This window comes from Gavia stellata, chromosome 17, assembly GCF_030936135.1.
Source record: "Gavia stellata isolate bGavSte3 chromosome 17, bGavSte3.hap2, whole genome shotgun sequence".
Lineage (NCBI taxonomy): Eukaryota > Metazoa > Chordata > Aves > Gaviiformes > Gaviidae > Gavia > Gavia stellata.
The window spans coordinates 791,453-813,154 of record NC_082610.1 but is presented as its reverse complement, the minus strand read 5'-3'; the positions used below and the strand labels follow the sequence as shown (position 1 = coordinate 813,154).

The following is a 21,702-nucleotide window of genomic DNA, read 5'->3' as shown; positions in this document are numbered from 1 at the left end:
TTCCGCTGTGGACTGTGAACCATCTGTAACTGGAAGGCAGTCGCTGCCATAGTCTTCATGCCAGCCCACAACATATTGCGACTCGCTGCTGCTGCTGGGATCCGTGGTCCCAGCGCAGAACTGGAGCCACCTTTGGGAGAGGAGGGAAGAGGTGGGAGACGATTTTTGGAGGAAAAGGTCCCCCCTGCTGCCTTCCACGTGTAAGAGCTTGGAAACGAGGATGCAACAATCAAAGCTGGTCAGAGAACAGTCCCTGCCTTCCTTTAGCTGTTTAGAATCTAGGTGTCCAACCTCCTTGTACAGTCAGTCGAGAAGGAACAGCATCTCCCAAGGGCTGTTCGTGCCAGACTATCCTAAAGGGGAAGAGATGAGTCAGCCTCTGCAGATGACCATCTCTCTCCAGCGACTAGAGAACTAGCTTAACCCAAGCACGCCTGGGTCTTTCTCTAGCTGAAGTCAGGCAAGATGAAATGCAGCCTGAGCCATCAAGCTTGCCATTTATGGCACCTAAAGTGATCTCCTGAAGGTTTATATGGACTTGTGAGATTTGAAAGACAGGACAAGACCCACATATAGTTATGTTCAAAACGAGCATTTCCTTCAGCACAGGGTTGTGGGCAACCTTGGTCCTACAAAGGAGTCACAGTGGGGGTGCATAAGGACACACAGATGCAGACTTTCCTCCTGACTCATTTGAAGGAAGGTATTCCCTAGAGAAGTGACAAGGTGAGCAGGGCCCACTTATCACTTCTCATGGTAGCTGTGGGGAATCTGATAGCTACCCTGAGAACCTGCTGAAAGGAAAAAAGCTCTAGGAAACTCTTCCTGGTTGTTATCACAGTCCAGAAACTCACGCAGACCTTGGCTGAATAAGCCTGCTGAATCTGGCCTTCCACGTGCTGCTCAGTAAGTGATGGTGCTTGACTTGCAGACAAAGTGGAGAGAAAATACTGAGATCTAGACATGAATATATACTCAGTAGGTCAAGCACCAAGTCTATGAAATAGGCATAAAATCACTCCTGAACCACTGGTATCTGTTATTTTGATGGCATTATACACACAGACAATTTATTGCTATGCAATAGACTCTTTGGCTCACCTTTAAGAGGGCAATTTCTCAGCTGCATCTCCTGCTGCTTATCTTTAAGAAGGATTTTCACCACTTAGCATGATCTGGGAGTAGATTTGGGATCCTGCAGTCATCTTGTTTCACTGCTGTCTTCAGTCCCATGTTTGCTGTGGACCACACTGTACCCCAGGATATTCCCTGAAGCCATACAATGCCAGGAATTGTATGAACAGAGCAGCAGGGCTTTTGTCAGGAGAGGAAAAGGGACTGGGGGCAAAATTACACTTAGCACTCTTAAAAACACCTCACCTACTTACAGCGATGTAACTGCAGTCTGTGGAGAGCAATGAGTGTCTCCAGAGGGGAAATCAGCTCACCCAAACACGCCTGCCTCTCTGCTAGCCTTAAGTGCACTCGCAGTCCCAGGGGAGGGAAACTCGCAAGGACGCAAGTAACTAAGCACAGCAACGGGCTCTTTAAATTCACTAATTATACACATAGATTCTGCCTTCCAGGCTCAGAGCCTCATCTCTGGGACTGGGGAGGCGGATGGCCCTTTTCTTCCACAACCAGTGAAGCCCAAGGTATTTTTAAAGCACAGCTGACAGCCTGAATTCCTAAAGTACATAGAGAGGTGTGCAGGCAAAGGTAGACCCAGCTGGCATGAAACAGCTTGACAGCTAGCAACGGATCCTGGGTTGTTTAAAACTCCTGACAAATAAACACCATCAAGGCTGAAATAATAGTTTTAAAAAAATATTTCATTTTGGTTTTTTTTTAAAAGAAAGTACATATAGATTTCCATTTCCGACAACAGCAAGAAGTCCAGAACTTTCCAATGACAAGGCAGTTTTATTTCCATAATTGCCTAAAGCAATAATAAACCTAAGCCACACAACACCCGATCAATCCATCATGACAAACAGGGGAAAATTTCTATGGTGTTTATCCGGAGGACGGTCTGTGGGTTCACGATGACTGAAAAAGAATGAAAAGAGAAAAAAAAAGATCAGATGAAAGCACAAAACTGTTGCGTACCTTTTGGAAGGCTCCTGCTGGCTTAGCTACATTAGTCTAAGGCATGCCAAGGCGTGACGGTTTTAGGAGGGGGTGTGCTGGCAGATGCTGCCACGTTGGCAGGACAGCTGCATACCATTGGTACCGCATGAACAAGAGGTCTAGGCAGAGCTCCCGTGGGACTGTGTCACGCTGGACAAGGTTTTAGCATCCGTTCCATAAAAAAAGGGGTCATAATTTTTCTGTCTCTCAGTCCTATTTGAGATGGGGCAGTCATTCAGTAATCAAAAAGCCTGCCACAGGATACTGTTAAGACTTGCTAATATCTGTGATTACATATCCAATATTTAAGGCTTTGGAAAGAGAACAAGATTGCTTTTCTGCCCAGGAACTTTTTTTTCAGCAAGGTCTTTTGCAAGGCTAACAAAGAAAGGGTGCTGGACCAAGGGAATATTAAGGCACCATGCTCTGAATACAGTGGGCACACCTGGGGCAGTGGGCTGGGAAAGAGGTGTTGTCCCATGAGGAGTCCTGGGGCTATGGTGAATGAGTCTCCCCCCCAGGCGCTGCCCTTGTGTCATGATACGTCCCCCTCCCAGCAACAAAACAGCAGGGAAGGAAGCTCTGTATTCTTTTAATCTTACTTTTCTTCTTTTGATAGTTGTGCCTCTTCCAAAAGCGCATGTTAATTTTTGGCCATGACTCCGTCTTTTCAATCACAGTAGCCTCCACACGGACGAGATCTTTCCTTAAAAATAAATTTTAAAAGTATCACTTTTTAATTATTTACATTCTCCTCCTATCAGTGAGCAGGTTTCTGAGGAAAAGCGACACACAGATAACACATCCTGCCTTACAGAGCCCAGATCCACAGGAACTAAAAAGTCACCATGGAAGGAGGGAAATCTGTCAGGTTGTTGGCTTCACAGTGCAAAAACAAAAGCCTCAAGCTGCAGTACATTGATCAGCCAAGTGATGTGATAGTTTTTAGGGCAGTACCTCTCTGTCATGTGAGTGATAAGATCAGAAACAGCTATGGAGGCAGTAGTAAGAAGAACCTGCAGGAACTTGTAGGATTACAGTAAGATAAATTCGCCTGGCATGTTCACATGATCTTATGTGTCCTACTTTGCTTAAGCTACAGGTTAAACCCACCCGTGGCCCCTTCTCCTGTGCTATGCTGGTCAACAAAGTCCTTCCTCCTTCTATAAAGCATCACAGACAGCTGGAAGAAAGTCTTCTCACCTTGCTCACCTGAATAAGTCCTGGCAAAGGCTCAGTGAAAAGAGATTTGGCCCACTGTTTCCAGCAGGAAGCACAGCTAATTGGCTGCTGGAGCAAGTCACTTCTCCTCCCACATGCCTGTCTTCTGCCTCCTACTCTTGGTCTGTCCTGCTTGTTTACCCCAAATTGAAAGAGAAGATGGGGACTCACTGAGGATTTCATGTACTGCTCCCCACCCCGCAGCTGGGGGAGTTCAGGTTGAGTGGTGAGACCACTCAAATACTCAAATTATTTCTAGATCTCATTTCTACACATGGAAATTCTCAGCAAGTAAACATCCTCCCTCCCCGAGGATGGAGATGAAGAGAAGAATATGGCCCATACTTCCTTCACAGGTGAGTAAAATCACATAGTAATTCATCCCTCCGCATTACCTTACTGACACACACAAACACACCTCCTGCCCACCCAGATTCTGCAAAGCAAAGCTCTGAGAGAAGTCCCTCTGAAGTTAGAAAAACAGCGCTGGGATTTCCAGCTGCTATCTGAAAAACGCCAGAGCTGGAAAACAAGGTGGTCTGAAGCACGCGCTGGAGAACCAGCTACCTGTCTGCACAACAAGTCCTCTCTGGGAAGGCAAGTGCCTCCGACAAGAGCCAGAAAGCATGGTTTTAATCAACAGCCACAACGGAGGAGGAAGAGACACTCTTTCATACAGCATCACTGCAAAATACCATTAAAAACTCATTAGCATGCTCACTTCGCCTCTGAAAGACATTTAAAGAACATTTTCCTGACAAACGACTGTCTGCACTTTAAGGGGGGCAGAGGGGGGAAGCCCATCTAGTCTAACTGTTCCAGCAAGGTCACTAGGAGGCCAAAGGCTTTGAGACATTTAACGTCTCTCTTAACATTTACCCTCTGGGGTGTAATATATATCAGAGATTGAATCCTTGAGGGAGGAGGGAAGGACAGCCAGAGGAGAAAACTGATATATCTGCATTTAGTGACTAGCCCCGAAGAAAATAGACGTAAGATAATCTAGATTTTAAGAGACCACTGGGTGACCCTGACATCCCAGCTAAAGGATGTTATCCAGATTCAGCCTAGTGATAGGACCCGACAGCGCTACTGAAATACACAGCAAGCTTTGCAACACTAGGAAAGAAACTACACTCCAGTGAACGGCACTCCAGGGGCTGGCCATGTTTTACCACTATAATTAGGGAGCTATACTTTCTGGGTCTAATTCCTGCCCGCTGAATGCAAAGGAAAAGCTAAACTCCCACTGACTTCTCACAAGCTTGGACTGTAAAGGCATGTAAGAAACTCACTAATGATGATCACATGGGAAAACTGGAAAGCGGCCAGGCCAGATAAAGTGACTGGGTCACTGAAATCTCTGAGCTGCTCTCAGAAGAGCCAGGGTTTGCAGTAGCACAGCCAAGCTATCCCTGATACAGCTCACACCACTGGACTGTCCTAGCTGTCCTAGGCCTTGAGTAGTATCCAGCCAAAAGGAGAAACATTGACACAGATCTGTAGATAACTGTCCCCCCCACATTGCTCATAACATGTGGACATGCTTTCAAGCAAATCTTTAAGGGTATTGTTGAGACATAGTTGAGTATCCAAGCATGGCTTCACTCTGCAAGTCAAAGTTCAAGGCCAACGGGCCCCGGTGAGTCCTTCTCTGTCAGATAAAGCACTAGGACCTGCTGGTTGAATGGCTGAAGCACAGCAGAAACCAACTTGCTGGTGAAGTGCATATGAACAGAAAAGTTCTCAGCAAAATAGAGCCCAAGAAAAAAAAAATCTTTATCGAATGTTTTAGGTATGACTGGAATGTCCATAAAAATAAAAAAGGGGGTCACACAGTTCCCAGAGTCTGACATAGACAGTCAGGCCTGCTGCTTTCAGCAGCAAAATGTTTCACAACAAAACACATCTATCAGATTTTTGCAGGAGGCAAGAAAAATTCACGCTGAAATCCCATAGATCTAAGTTGGGATGAAAGCTATTGTCATTAAGCAGTGAAGAAGATCCAGGCAACCTACTACCCCAAAGGATCATAACTCTTAGGGGTAATAATTTCACCCGACAAGCTCGCTTGCTCCCTGCAGAAGGTAACTGAATCCCAGCCTGGATTCTGGGATAAGAACAGGTCCAAGGCCCTTTGTCATTTCCACTGAAGCCACTGCAAAAATGGACAGGTAGCAGAAAGAGTAAGGTTCATCTAGAGGAAAAAATTCCCATCAGCTGTACTTTGCCTAGAAATAAGCTGAACATTATCATAGAGGCACCATTCATTTCACTCAGGTCCAAAACAGCTGAGGGCACTCAGTTGATGGCCTGAAATGCAAAGTCTGCCCAAGGTTATGCTCACTTCTAATCACAGCTTTAAAAGTGCACAACGTCTGCATCATACAGCTAAACAAAGTACAACTGCATACTGCTTGATACCCTTCTGCCAACCACCAGACAGCAAGTTACTTGAACAAACACAAACCCCAACAGATTCCAGAGCAGAAGCCAGCTAGAAGTTCCCAGAATAGCCTTTGCCACGCAGCTATGTTTTGTTGCACTGTTGTTTAAAGCTTTAGAGGAGTGTCATCTTGGGAGGTATCTGACTGCTACAGAAAATTAAAACATGACCATCTGTCCAAAACAGGACAAGTTGCTACCCGCCTCCACATTTGAACAGGGAGTGCAACTGTAATGAACTTACGCAGACACTGGTGCAAGCATTCTCTGATGTGTTTATTTTTAAAACAACAGAAAAACAAAACTGCCTTTGTTCACATCCAAGCTCTTATCTCCCCTCCAAAATGTTTGTGGTTTAGGCACAACTGGGAACCATGTGAAAGAACTGCAGTCCACATTGCCTGTGACACGCTGTATTCTGCTTTCCTTTCCTCAGCCCATATCGGAGATCTGGGGACTTGGGAGGTTTCCCTACAGCTCAGAGGGAGGATGGCACCTCTCCATCAGCCTTTCATTCTGCCTGGTCAGTCTCCTCCTCCTCCCACTGATCTTCCTCTGCCAAAGTTACTGGAGTTCAAGCTAACACTGGCAGATGTGCAGTTTGGTCTGCTTCAAGCAGCTGACAATGCTTTCCACTCACTTAAGAGCACCTGCAGGAACCAAACAGCTGGTTTTCTTCCTGTCCCAGAGATCCTGCGTCTTGGGCCACATGCCAAGTCCAGCACACAAACTGAGAATTGCAAAGAACCACCCCAGGGCCGCGAGTTAAGACAGCCAGGTGAAGGACGGTGCTCCTAAACTGCCTGACATGGCATATCCCCATCTGCAGAACTCGGGCTCTTACTTGAATTTCTGCAGGATAACATTTCTAGTCCTAATAATGAGATTCGCCTTCCTAAAATCTTCCCCAAGTGCAATCAGTACCTGGCAATAATTCAAAGACTCCCGACGATCTGCTATTCCAGATCTATTTGCAGTACTGTTAAAAGGACTGGCAGCCCTCAAAATCCTCTCCAACACAGGGAACCCGAGGTAGTTACCACCAGTGCAACTGAAGTCATGTTATCAACCGTACAAACACATTACAAGCAACTCTTAAATACCAGCAGCCCCCTGGTACCACAGAAAACACTCAGAAGTGAAACCAATCTGAATCCATGTGGTATTTCTAACCTCAATCTACAAGCCACCAAGAAAGAATTCTCAGACATACAAGTTCCTCCATATCTGACCATCCTCTGCCGAAGTTGCTGCAGTTCAAGCTAACACCTAAATGTGTGGTTTAGCCTGCAACCAGATCACAACCAGGGCTTCCAGACACTTTGAGCACTTGCAACTAACCTTATCTCGACTAGCGTTTTACCACTAAAACCTCTCATCCTGGGGAAAACAACAGTTCATGACTTTGCTTCTGGCTAGTGCTAAGAGCTGAGCAGCAACACCTAGTCCACACACCACTTCCTTTTGGTAAAGAAAAGGCTGAAGACCCATGTGTTCTGCCAGTTTGTATAGCAAGTCCTACAGCATTGGGGTGGAGATGGTGCCAAGGGGGTCAACTCCTTCCCCCAGTTCTGTGATTGCTGGACTAGAAGGAAGGGAAAATTAGGAACGCTAAAATTAAGATTAAGGCCTGCTGGGTTAAGACAAGGGCAAAAGGAAATGGGTTAAAAACCCCAAGTGAAATTAAGGGATTAAGGGATGGGAAAGGATTTCTGGGTTATTCCAAGATGACTATCACCAAAATTAGGGTAAGGGACTAAAGATGTTGAAGAGCAAGATTTACTACTAGTTTGTGCAAGGCTTATACCATGAGAAAAAGACCCAACCCAACAGAGGTGAATATCCTACAGTTACTGTAGAATGGGTACTGCTGCTCTATCCTGGCACTGCGGTAATGGTTAGAGTCAGCAGAGGCTGACAAGCTTGTTTTACTGGTGATTCTTTCAAAAGCCATGGAACCGGGGAAAAAAGCTAGTGCTGATCCAGGTTTCTCTTCAGTTTCAGGAACTGTAGGAGCCCTGAAGCTACAATTAAGTACAAGAATTGTCTTGAAGATAATTCTTGTATAAGACATCTTACCCCAGGAGCGGCCTTCCAATAAGCGTGAAGTCATCAGCACCAACCAGCAGAACCTATGGAAAATAAATCAGGGATATATCTCTGGTTCATTGTCCCAGAAGAAATGCAAACAGTATCTTCCAAACTCTACAGTCACCATAAAGGAGTCAAACTGCTTAAAAATAGGCCTTTACACATTTCAAACCTGACACTGTTACTAGAGAGGGATGGTGGGGAAAGGCAGCTAACAGGCAAGAAACAGATTCATTAAACAATCTTCCAGGAGAGCTTATCCTACTAAAACATACTTTAGAAGTATCTTTTCACACTGATCAGAACACACTGAACCTTTCTGTTCTGGCTCACCAATGGTTGCAAAAGATATGAAAAGCAATACAGGGAAGAAGAAGAATATGCCTTGAGTGGGATCTGAATGAATGGCAGCTCCTAAAATCATTGTATTTTTATAGCAATTGCTATGTATCCCAGTAGAGAAACACTTTCCTCATTCTCCTCCATAAAGCCTCAAGATGGGCAATAAAGAAATTAATACCTGGTGGGGGATTCACCACCCCAGGGACTAGCCCTTTCGTTTCAGGGCATTTCAACCACCTGCCTATCTAAAGGACCAGGCAGGGTAATAGAGAGGATATGGTGAGAAGAGGTAGCATTTCTTACAGACTGCCTCCTTCCCCACACTAATTGTATGGCAGCAGTTAAAAGCAACTTATAAATGGCCATGAGATATTCTGACTTTTGTTTTAGACAGATACTTGCCAGTGAAATCCCCAAAGGGTTATGGTGGTTAGGCAAGTTTTTCACCTTCTTTACTCTCATCTAGACCTTTGCATTCCTAGCTGGCTACTCCATGCAAATCACTCTCTGTTGTACACAAGGGTGCAGGACACAGCTGAAGGCATGCCTAAAAAGTGGCCTCAAAACTGGACTTCAAAGCAATGGATGAGCAGAAAAACTGGCTCTCCTTAACTGCTTGCTTGGCTCTAACAACTAACATTGAGATTAAGCCAACAGAATCCCACTTCATAGTCTTTCATTTAAGATTTGGATTAATAAGCCTCTACAAGTTCCTGCTAGTTAACCAAGGCTAAGGATAAAGATATTGAATTGCATCTTGGCAATTCTCCCCTACATGCACCATCCCTCTCCCTCCACCCAACACATTCAGCGTGATAAGGATCTTGCAAAGCACTGAGCAGTGACAGTCCCTCTGGGAGTACGGCAAGTATTTTGGGTGTTGGAATCTGAAGGTAAACAGAGTCTTTAGCTGCCGTCTCTAGAAACAACAACAACTGTAATTTTCTTTTTTTTGGATTAAGTTAGTACAACAAAAATGTCTCCTAACGGAGTCTGGCACGACTCATCCCAACTCTGTTCAACAGAAATCACAATAATATTATCGCTAACAGAGTAACTGAAATTGGAACAAAACTAAGGCAAAGGAAATAGCTGGAGTAAGAACGGGAGATCCAACAGGCGCTCTTCAGGACATGTTTTTAAAAACTGTTTATGGGTTTTGCCTCAAGGAATGTTTGCAGGCAGTTTTCTCTGGCCCCATACACAGCATGGCTGCACAGGCACTGTGGAAGCATGGCACATCACCTTTTCCATCCGGATTCGGTCTCCACATTCAGCCTCCAGTACGTTGTCCATCATAATCAAGTCTTCACTGGTTATTTTCCACTGCTTGCTGGCAAAGTGGACCACAGCAAAGAGCCTTCCGTACTGCCCCGTTGCGATCATCTTGTTCACCTTTTGTACCACTTCTGTTGGCAAACAGCAGGGAAGGAATCAGTGTAGAAAACCGAGCACACTGTGAAGAGCTGTTCAAAACTAATTCAGCCACACTGCTCTCCCACCAAAACTCTGACCTTCTGGGAATCTTTAAGCAAGGATCGACAGCAATGTTGTTTCCTATGGGGTGTGAGCCTCCCTTTCATAAACTTAATATATATACTGTGCAGCTAATGTAAGACTTGACTTCTCAGCCTGTATCTTAGGCATCCTAAAATGCACTGTACTCAGATATAAAGCATTCCAGAAAAGAGCACTTGTCCATGCATCCTACATTTGGAGGGGAGCTCCTCTCAATTTCCAAGTCAGATGCAGAAGGCCCAGGACTCTGGATACTACGTAAGGCACACAGGAACTTCAGGAAGAGTTTGGCAAAGTACGCAGGAAAAAGGGCTCCAGCATACTAACAAGGCCTGGCCTGAGAACTTGCACCTGCAGCAAAGACGAGAGACCTTTCCCTCACTCTTTTCTAGAAAATCTCTTCCCATATGCACATGCATGCAGAGCAGGGGCCAGTAGCAGTGCAAATCCCAGGGATGAGGCCCTGCACATGAACAAACTCCATTTTCTGTTATCAGCTTCCTGTGCAGTGAAGTCAAAATCAATTTTTATGGGAACATCAAAAGGTATTGCTTAATGAGTGCAATTCCACTGCCAAATACAGAATCACAGAATCACTAAGGTTGGAAAAGACCTGCAAGATCATCAAGTCCAACCACCAACCCAACCCCACCATGCCCACTAAACCATGTCCCACAGTGCCACGTCCACACGTTCCTTGAACACCTCCAGTGATGGTGACTCCACCACCTCCCCGGGCAGCCTCTTCCAGTGCTTCACCGCTCTCTCAGGAAAGAAATTTTTCCTAATATCCAGCCTAAACCTCCCCTGGTGCAACTTGAGGCCATTTCCTCTTGTCCTGTCACTAGTCACTTGGTGATATATAATAGCAGCTTTCCACCCTCTTGAGCTGTTCAGAAAAAGAGCAACTTTTCTATAACTGGAAAAATAGATTTTCTTCATTGTCCTCAAAAGTAGCTGAATCATTTTTTCTTGGAATGTAAACAAAAACACATCCATTTGGGACAGACAAGAATTTAGCAGCCAGTCAAACCAAACCCAGCCCTTACAGGAACACTCTGAAAGTGTCCAAGTTTCAACCCAGCAGATGCAAACCAATAAAGGTAGAGGCAAGAACAGAAATTATTTGCAAGGCAGTAGTTGCTGCAGTTCTCACTACGATGAAGAGTTTAGCTTCTGTCTTGCTGGAATTGCTGTCCCAGAAGAAAAATCCACTGTGCGCTCTTTTCTCTGATTCACAGTGGTCTACAACAAAAAGTCTGGAGAAAAAAATAAAAACACCTTCTCTTCATTATGCCCTCAACAGCATAACAGGTACAAGAAATTTCTTCCAGCTCTAAACTGCTGATCTAGGAATATCAGTAGTCCTGTGGTCAACATTTCAAAATGCTGGCCTACAATTTTCTCTTAGCAAAAAACATGCAGAGTCACAGAATCATAGAATCATTTAGGTCAGAGAAGACCTTTAAGATCATCAAGTCCAACCATAAACCTAACCCTGCTAAGTCCACCACTAAACCATGTCCCTAAGCGCCTCATCCACACGTCTTTTAAATACCTCCAGGGATGGGGACTCAACCACCTCCCTGGGCAGCCTGTTCCAATGTCTGACAGCCCTTTCAGTGAAAAAATTTTTCCTAATATCCAGCCTAAACCTCCCCTGGTGCAACTTGAGGCCATTTCCTCTTGTCCTGTCACTAGTCACTTGGGAGAAGAGACCAACACCCACCTCCCCACAACCCCCTTTCAGGCAGTTGTAGAGAGCGATGAGGTCTCCCCTCAGCCTCCTCTTTTGCAGACTGAACAACCCCAGCTCCCTCAGCCACTCCTCATCAGACTTGTGCTCCAGACCCCTCACCAGCTCCGTCACCCTTCTCTGGACACGCTCCAGGACCTCTCTGTCTTTCTTGTAGTGCGGGGCCCAAAGCTGAACACAGGATTCGAGGTGCGGCCTCACCAGTGCTGAGTGCAGGGGCACAATCACCTCCCTGCTCCTGCTGGCCACACATTTCTGATACAGGCCAGGATGCCGGTGGCCTTCTTGGCCACCTGGGCACACTGCTGGCTCATATTCAGCCGCCTGTCGATCAACACCCCCAGGTCCTTTTCTGCGGGGCAGCTTTCCAGCCACTCGTCCCCAAGCCTGTACCGTTGCCTGGGGTTGTTGTGACCCAAGTGCAGGACCCAGCACTTGGCCTTGTTGAACCTCATACAATTGGCCTGGGCCCATCCATCCAGCCTGTCCGGATCCCTCTGCAGAGCCTTCCAACCCTTGAGCAGATCAACACTCCCTCCCAACTTGGTGTCATCTGCAAACTTGCTGAGGGTGCTCTCGATCCCCTCGTCCAGATCATTGATAAAGATATTAAACAAAACTGGCCCAAATACCGAGACCTGGGGAACAGCGCTTGTGACCGGCCACCAATTGGATTTAACTCCATTCACCGCAACCCTTTGGACCCAGCCGTCCAGCCAGTTTTTTACCCAGCGAAGAGTGAACCCATCAAAGCCATGAGGAATCAGTTTCTCCAAGAGAATGCTGTGGGAAATGGTGTCTAAGGCTTTACTAAAGTCTAGGTAGACTATATCCTTGTCATGCTCTAACAAGGGTTATTTCCTTGTCAAATTTCCACTTTCTACCCACGGGGCTTTCTCATTTTTTATAAACAAAAAAGGTACATTTTCTTCACTGTACTTGGGCTCTGAAGTTGTTGATATCTCTTCCAAACACCTCTAGTGATAGGAAACATCAAGTGAAGTTACCATTTGATTGCTAGTATCTCAGCACCATGTGGAGCGACCCTTCCTAAAATATCCATGGCTGTTTCCACAGCCAGCAGGAAAATAGACAGAATTCAAATGCTCTCTCTGTTGTTTGCTTTGGATAAGCACAGCCAGGAGATAATGATGCAAGCTCATAAACAGTAGGAGGTTACAAGGCACGGAAATCACAGCGGCCCCAAGGATCCCTTGTGAATTAGTCAGGGGAACATGGGACGCTCTTCACCGCAGGGCTTCAGCAAATCAAACTGAGCAGTTCATGGTTCACTACTGGGTCAAATCGTGCTCAGGGACAGAACACTCATCTGTCACTTGAGCAATCCCAGGAGTGCAAAGGAGATAAAAAGCAGAATGAAAAACAGCCAGAGAGGAGACCTGGAGCAGGAGGCTCTCTCCAAAGCACATCACTCTCACAGTTCTTAACACACTTCAGCCAGATGATAGGAGACTATCTTTAAAAAGGTGGATACAACTCAGCTTTTACAAGGAGAGAGTGAGAGGAGAAAAGAACTCCTCTCCTTTCCTTTGCAGGTGTCTCTCCCATCTAAAGCAGAGAAGTCAGGTGCCTTTCATAGATGTCCCAGAGGCTAACGCAACGAGACAGTAAGACTGCCTGTTAATAAACACAGGAGATCATTGTCTGCATGAAGCACACAACTGCTAATTGACACCATCACAGCAACTGTAAAAGAAATTCACCGACTGGGGCTCATTACTGCCTAGTTCTGAGAAACATCCTGTGCATGTGTTAGCTTCCCCACTACCATCCCTAGCACGGTCTGGATGACAACAGCCCCACCTGGGCAATACGAGGCTAGACACATATGCCTTCTCTGTATTTGCTTTTCACATCCCCACCTGCCAGGGGAACCCATGTCTGGTTACAAGTGGAAGACTGGCTTGTTCTAGTAAGGCTAAGCAATGAGGATGGTTGCTAAACAGCTACAGGCACGTCACTTGCTGACTTGTGAGGCTGACCACCGCACGGTCCACGTGCTCCTTTCAGGAGGACCACTGGCTGCATTCAATCATCCTGACTAGATGTGGGGGCAAGAATGCGTTCAGTAACGTTATGTCACTTCCCAGCTGCTCATTGCCTCATGTCACACCCCTGCAGCTCTGTCATGTGCCCACCATCCAACTGCTTGTACTGGCTCTAGCATTCTGTTTCATGCACTAAAATATACCAGCTCTCTGATGTGCCCACCATCCAACTGCTTATGCTGGCTTTAGCTTTTTGATTTATCCATTGAAAGAAAAAAAATAATTGTTTTCTCCTGTCCAAAAGGCTTGTTTCATGCTTTAGAATGCAACACATCACATCAGGTAAGATTCCTCTGGGAGTGTTACAAGCTGTCTTGCTGTCATAAACTGAGGAGACCTCATATTCTACCCAAATCTCCAATACCAGCAGCTGGAGCACAAGTCCAGTGACACTAACACATGCCAGAAATGAGACAAAAATGTGAAGAAAAAAACCTAGCTCCAATCATTGAAGACACTTATTTATGCTCAGTTTGGCCACCAATGGCAATACTGGAGAGCTAGTCTTCACTTGGAGACTTGAGACCTTTACCTGCATGGTACTTTGCTTCTTCTACTGGATCTGGAAGTTTCACTTCAGGCCATGGGGGTGAAGTCAGAGATGTTTTGGCAACAAGCCTGTGAATGATAAGGTAGGATTTACTTGTAGGAAACAGATATTGTCAAGAGATGCAAAACATAAAGAGAAGAAAAAAGGTAAAAGAAGCTGGAGATGGAGTAGAAAGTGGTTTTCCACTGGGGGAGCAGAAGTTGTACAGGAAACTTAATGATTTGTCAGTATGAAAGACTCGACCCAAAGCCCACTTGGGCCAGAAGGCAATTTCCACACATCATGTTTCACTTTGTAGCAGCTCATGAGCAAGGAGACGTTTTCTATTCTGGTCTTAAGTGTTATGGACAGAGGGTGGCAGGCAAGGCAAAAGCCATGTTACCTCCCGAGGACTTAATCCAATGGAGGATGCTGGATATGGCAAAGTCCGCAGACCTTCCTCCTAACACCTGGCAAAAGCACTCCAGTAGGACAAGAAATGCTGCAAAAGTGTTGAAGCTGCAGCCCATATCAGAAGGCTGTTCAAAAACATGCAGAAAACACTTGCTCTCATTTCCGAGTTCAACCTGCAAATGCTCTACCAAACATAGTCGCTGCTCCCAGGGCTTAACATCATCTAGGTCCACCACAAATTGCAGCAAGATTAAAGTAAAAGGGATAAATGCCCCAGTGGTTCGTTTGCTTTATTGCCATCCTATCATAAAAATCAGTATGGGGAAATGGATTTTTTTTTTTTTTAATACTTCCCACTTCAGAATGAAGTTTGAATCAAAGGAAGAGTGCAGAAAGAAACAGACTGAAAATTAACTGAAAATTCACCCAGGCCAGGTTATCACTTGCTCCTGATGTTGAGATCTGCAGCTGGATGTGCTAGTGGTGATCAAGCTCAGTGACCACCGGTGACTTTCCACCACCTTGTTTTTACAGACTGGAATTTTGTCACCAATTCCAATGGAAACAGAGCTACCTTAAGCCTTGCTTACACCTGAGTTTTAGATAAAAGGCTCTTGTTAAGCTTTTACAGGTATAGATACAAGTTACCTCCACCACAGCTGAGAGGCTGAATGCGTTAACGCTCTTCAACCCACTTCAGCACCGAGTACAAAGCCCTGAAGTTATCCAATAGCGGGGAGCATCCGGGAGGAGGCAAAGTGCCTTTGACGGGGAAGAAGGGCTAATGAGCATTCTTAAACCAGCCTTGAGCGCTACACATGAATGGCTCACATGCATCTTTTTTTCCTCTATTTTTTGAAGCTCTTCTCTGTTAAATAGATAGTTTAGAGAGGGCCTTAAGACCACAGCTGGGTTCTTTACAGGAGAGTTATGAGGCTGTTCTTCCTTTGTCACTTACAGCTGCATTCCCTGAATGGCAATAATAACGGCTTCTCCCACCCCCAGTGTGATTCAGCATTTAATACCACAAATGTTTAGCCCAAAAGCCTCTTCTGTGCCATCACCAACCTGTCTACAATTGAGATTACCACACTGGGGAGGGACTAGCAGAGGCATTTCTCAGACCCATGCCTATCTCAGTTCAGGTTGACCATAGAAGGGAGTGGGAACATGCACTGTCCCACATCCATCCATCCAAGCACAAGCATTGTTCCTCATGATGACTCTGAGCACCAAGATATTTTGCTAAAAGGTGCAAATAAAATCCTTATTCTTCTTGAAAGGGTAGCTTCTGCTGTTGTGATAGAGAATCACTTTAATAACATCTCTTTTCAAACACTCTGCAACTGTACCGCTGAGACAAGAGCCTCTCCATTTCAAGACGTTGCATCAGTCCCTGACAACCTTGCTGGTGACCAGCCCGAGCCCGAGGGACTCCTGAGCATCGCAGATGCCTGGCTTTAGGATCACTCAGCACTGATACAAACGCAGGAGCAACCACAGCTCAAATTGCACCAGCACCTGAATGACAAGTTCTGTGCAGAAGACCTCTTACCTGAAGGCTGTTCTACTTTCTATACTTAGATGTTGCTCTCTTACTTACTGAAAATGGTATATGGCTGTCACAACACGTGACACCTCCAGTTTAGTAAAGAAACTGGGGGCCTGAAGGCAAGCAGGCTACAGCATGGATACAGAATGAAAGACTGAAAACTGCCAGGGGCATTTCAGCTAGCAGCCAGCAACATGTGCTCATTAGTTGTCATGGTGGATTTTCCGATTTTCTCAAAGATTATCACTGGGAGGGATCCTCTGCCTCAAAACGGAACTAACTCCTGACTGCCTCAAGCCCTGTACAGTCAATGCCACAGGTATTTGCATGCACACGCTGCCTTTCTTGACAGTGCCACAGACAGCACTAAATCACGAGAACTCCGTTCAAAACATCAGAGCTGAACAACAATTAACGCTGCTCAAATGTGCCACAGGGTGTTAATTCAAAAATGAAACACTACGCGAAACTCACAGTGTGAGTTTGAGCGGAAAAAATGCAAATGGCACTTGCTTATAATCAGCTGTTTTTCAAGATCTCTAGGAGAAGGAGCAACAACAAGGAGGACCAGAGGCAGCTGTTTACATCTCTGCATAACAGCCAGCTACAAAAACTATTGATTTGTTCCCAAAGAACTGGAGAGAAAAGCACCACTCTCACCAGGGACAGTACTTTCATCAGAACTGCAGTACATGCTTCAGGGGGCAGGGAAAGGAGGCACAAGGCCCATCCTGCAGCATTCAGAGACTATCTTGAGAGGTGCCAAACACCTTTATCCAGAAAGAGACACACGACCAAAAGGCATCAGATTATAGCTGCTTATTAAGCAAGAATCTACGATACCGCATTCTTAGATTTAAAGAGGAGGGAAATTCACCCTGGATCCCGGTGAGGTGACCAGAAAGGTATCGGTTTCTGAAATTTGAAGAGAAAGGTGCTGCTCGGTAAATACCGTCTCCATCGCGAATGCTAAGTTCAGAATTTCCTGTGTGCTGAGATCCACACTTTCTATAAATAACACAGGATGCGCAAACTGCATGAAATATTCAGGAAAAAAACATTAGTTGCTAGTGAAAGAAGGCAAAATTAACACAACAGCAGTTGTATTTGATCAGTTTACTCTGTAATGTCCAGCAATACCTCTCAAAGGGCTTTAATTTAACAGAAACTCAAAGCACTTGCGAACAAGTATATAACCACAAGCACCAAGGCTTCGTGGGTGCGTTGCAGGGTCTATTATAACGTTGGGTGCTGTGTCACAGAGGCAGAGATCCGGACTGTGTTCCCACGCGCTTGAGGACCAGCAGGAAGAGGCCACCCCACTGCAGCCTTCAGCAGTGCAGAGGGAACGAGAAAATCTTGTCATTTTTTCCCCCGGTGCTGCTCACAGGAGTTCTCTATTTCTGCAGTGTCCCCTCCTGGTTAAAGCAAGCAGCAGCACAGCCTGCAGCTCTGTCTGGCATGAAATCCCAGCAGAGGAAACAAAATAAAGACATAAACAAGCAGCTCTCAAAGTGCTGAAACAAAGGAAGCTTGAAGTTTCCTGGCTCGGTGTCCTGTAGTGCTCGGGCTGTTCACAGCAATTTATGAAGACAGCAGTGCAAGTTCAGTATTTATCAGATATTGGTGACTCCGGGCAGGAGATGAACCTTGCCTGAGGAGTAGACTACCTGTACCTAAGAAGATGAGTTGCAGCTGAAGCCCTTTCTGCAGTTGAGGAGTTTGCAACGTCCAGACTTGAGTGGCTTCTCTCCTGTCTACTACAGGCCGAGCCTACACTGCAGCCCTTTTCTCAGTGGAGGACCTCATTATCTGTCTCTAGACTCTGCTGCTTAATTTCACAAATCAAGAGAAGCATCCTTCTGGTGAAGGTGACTGAAGGTAGGCAGAGACTCCAAAACTTACTGGGAAGCTACAGACTGACAAAGGGGTCAGAGAAGCCTCCTTTCCACAGGAAAAACAAGCTGCCCTCCCTACCCCCACCAAGGATGGTCAGCATTTCAAGGGGCAAAAAGCAAAGCAGAAAGTCATTTGACATTACCCTTGCTGCAGTGACGTGCTCTGGGAACTCTGGTGCCGAACCGCAGATGAAAGCAAGAAGGCTAAAAGGGAGAGAGGGAAAAAGAATTAAAAATAAGCAGCAACTGCTGGGCTTTTAGTCCCTGGTGAAGGAGCATTACAGCAATACTGAAGTGTCACAGCACTGGTCAGCTTCGTGGTACCGTTTTTCTGCCTGTAAAAGTTTTGTTCAGTTTTATCATGACAGGCAAAGATTGAGGGGGAAGTACAACAAGATACACAATAAGAGAAAGGACCCATCAGTTGTGTGCAGCATTGCAAGAGAGCCCAAGAGAGGCTTCCCACTGCAAACACAATTATTTCAAGTGACACTTCCAGCTAGACACAACAATTTAATATGGGTACACCCAGAGCATCCCACCTCTTTTGGAAAACAACGTGACCGAAAGGCAGAGGGGAGGAACAGGTGGTCCGAAGAACACTGTGGTGCACCCTTTTAATTCTGAGCACTAACTGATGCTGCTAGAAGGATCCTTTCCAACCCTCTGGGCCCTGCAAAAAGGGGAGGGGAGCTATTACACAGCATTGACCAGGTGATTCTCAGCAGCTTCCAGTAAGCCTTACAAAGTTTCCACTCCGAAAAGAGAGAAGGAAGCCAAGGTATATTTCCAGTAACTCACTGGCCCTGTAGCTCCCCAGCAGACACCTCAATGCCAACTGGAACACAGTGAACAGGAAGAGCAGGGCACGTTCAGCAGATTTGGTTTTAACGCTCCTGTGTCTGGGTTTTTACTGTCCCAAACGTGCCTTTTCGTTCTAGACAAGAGGAGTGGAGGAGCTATGTAGCTAAACAAGTAACAACAATGGAATGTGGGAATTAGAAAAAGGTATTCATGCTTTTCAGAGCAACGTATACATGAGCTAACGTTCACTAAAACAGTGAAGCTGTGTTACTGTTCCAATACACAAATACTCAAAGAATGAGTGGTTTACTACAATTTAAATTACACTTTGAGCGTAGGTTCAGCATTTTTTTTGGAAAGGAGCTGGACCTGCACACACTGTTAATGAGCAGAAAGAAATGAAGGCCTAAAAATGTGTGCTCAGGGATATGGAAATGTATTATCTCAGGGATAACAATATGCTTTCTGGAACAATTTTCTTAATTAAAAGACAGACCATGCACAGCTTCTTTGCAGGAACATTAGCTTTTTCACCCACCAGCCAAAGCATTACCAATAAAAAGGACTAGAAAGACCTCTTAAAACCAAACATACTTAACCACCTCACTTGCTGAAGCTGCAGCTCACCAAGGTCACACTCACCTGGCACAGAAACCAAACCCGTATGTGAAGCCAAGGCCCCCGAGACCCCAAGTCTGCTCCCACGACAAACACCCTGCCAGCTTCCCAGCCCAGCGAGTAACAGGGGAGGTTGATGGAGTCCCTACACACCCCCCATCCCCTGGATTTTGCTGAAAGGTTCATACCAGGCTAGAAAAAAGTGTGTAAAGTCGATTCTCCTTTTTGTAACGTTCCCTCACCCCCGGCTTTCTGGCTGCTCCAAGGCTGATGCTGGTAAAGACCCGAGCCGCTCCTCTTGCGCCCCTTTCACCCCTGCAGCTTTCCCCCACGGGGAGAGCTCCGGGGCTCACCCACCGGGTACATGGCGTGGATAAACCAGGACCACGAGCCGGCCGGGGGCGGGAGCACCTGCCCTGCGTGGGGAGGCCGCGGGGGTTCGCGGAGAGGACGGGGCCCCCGGCCCAGTCCCACAGGGAGGCCGCGGAGGGGCCGGGCCGCGCCGTTCAAACTGCCGGCGGTGGAGACCCTGCCCCACCGCCTCCCTCCTTCCCTCCGCCGGCCGAAGCGGAACTCGTAGCGTAGCGTCCCGTCCCGTCCCGTCCCGTCTCACCTGCCGCTCGTCGCCGGGCCACCACCGCCGCCATCGCGGTGACCCCGACCCCCGCCCCGGAAGCGGAAGTGCCCGGCGAGGTGAGGGGGCGGGGCCATGGCGGCGGAGGCGGCGGAGCGGCACCTGGAGCTGCTGCGGGAGGAGCGGGAGGCCGAGCTCGCCGAGAGCAGGTACGGCCGGGCCGCCTGTGCTGGGAAACCTTGCTGGCTTGCCCCTATAGAGCCTGCTGTCACCTATAGCAGCCCTGACGCACCGATCCTGGCGGGGCCTGCTGTCACCTATGGGCAACGCTGCCGGACTCACCCCTGTGGGGCCTGCCGTCACCTATAGGAAACCCTGGTGGACTCTCCCCCGGGACCTACTGTCACAATGGGAAACCCTGCTGACACCCGTATAGGGTTTGCTGTCACCTGTGGGAAACCCTGACAGACGTACCTCTGAGGGACTTACTGTCACCTATAAGAACCCCCGCTGACTCACTCCTGTAGGACCTCCTGTCAGCTGTGGGAAATGTGCTGTCACCTATAAGAAATGCTGCTCTACTCACTCTTATATAACCAGCACATCCCAATAGGAAACCCACCCTATAGGGCCTGCTGTCACCTATGGGAAGCCCTGCTGGACTCACCCCTATAGGACCAGCTCATCCCTGTAGAAATCCCTCTTAGACTCACCCTTTAGGGCTTGCTGGCACCTATAGGATCCAAGCTCACGTTGGCAACACATTGGGGCTCCCGTTCTCCTCCCCCAGACCCCGGGGCGTTGCTGGGACCCTGTAGCCCCCACCCAGCTCTGCCCTGCTGCCTGGAGCTCAAGCTGAAACCAAATCCCATCTGACTCACGTGGATTCATGGTGCCAGGGAGGGCGGGGGTATCACCAGGTCCCCCCGGGTTGCGTGGGCCCATGTCAGGGGTGCAGGCACCCCCACTTCTGGCGCTGGTAAGGCCTGGCCTTAGCCAGCCCTGAGAGTGGAAGGTGCCAGGAGGCAGAACGAGGCCATCCCACGGCTGCCTGATGTTCCCTGACACTTCAACTCACTACAGACCAACCTACAGGAAACAAGCCAAACTGGGGAACTAAGGAGAATAAACCTGGGGGATTTTCTTTTTTGTTTTGATCTATGCTGAAATAAAGACACACCCCCACCCCGAGTGAGACTGTGGAGCAAACACAGCTTCTGCAGCAGACTTTGGCCCCAAAGGACAGCAGTCTGCAAAGCTACTACCTGCATTTGGTGCCGTAGTCACTTGTAGCCTGCAAGTGTGTGCCAGACACCCACTTATTTTCTCTGGGCCGCCATGTGTGCAGTGTTTGTGGGAGGTTAGCGCAACTTCATGTAAAAAATGGCAAATCTTCCATTTTAGTGGTTATAATGTGATAGGAGAAAACTCAGGTTATTCTCTCCTGGATCGTGGGTGACTGCGCAGGTCCTTCCTTTTCACACCCAGACAGGAGAGAGGAAAGTACACAGAAATAGATGTTACCTCTTCTCCAGGCTCTGTGAGCATCTCCCCGTTTCCCAAAATAAGCGTGCGGAAGCCAATCTAGTTGCATCACTACATTGTGATCACGTAAGCCAACACTTCAACAAGCTGATGTCTCTTTTGCCATCGTCCTTCCCCTTCTTGTCTATCTCCTCCCTCTGTCTTTTTCTATTTTGTCCTCTGAAGCTTTGAATTTCAGCCTCAATCCAGCAAATGA

General features: G+C 47.0%; 2 protein-coding genes across 2 annotated transcripts in view; one reads left to right on the top strand and one right to left on the bottom strand.

Moving 5' to 3' along the window:
• Positions 1–1,822: 1,822 nt before the first annotated feature.
• On the bottom strand, positions 1,823–20,041 carry MRPL21 (mitochondrial ribosomal protein L21). Its single transcript, XM_059825984.1, has 7 exons — positions 20,001–20,041; positions 18,109–18,169; positions 14,105–14,190; positions 9,475–9,638; positions 7,876–7,928; positions 2,733–2,836; positions 1,823–2,049 (listed from the first exon to the last, which is right to left on the bottom strand). The coding sequence occupies exons 1-7, from the start codon at positions 20,032–20,034 to the stop codon at positions 1,985–1,987; spliced, it is 567 nt and encodes a 188-aa protein (XP_059681967.1). The 5' UTR covers positions 20,035–20,041; the 3' UTR covers positions 1,823–1,984.
• Positions 20,042–20,096: 55 nt separating this feature from the next.
• IGHMBP2 (immunoglobulin mu DNA binding protein 2) overlaps positions 20,097–21,702 on the top strand; it is a 46,654-nt gene continuing 45,048 nt past the window's right edge. Inside the window, exon 1 of the mRNA XM_059825926.1 lies at positions 20,097–20,170. Within this exon, the coding sequence (XP_059681909.1) occupies positions 20,097–20,170 (74 nt within the window). The remainder of the gene's footprint in view (positions 20,171–21,702) is intronic.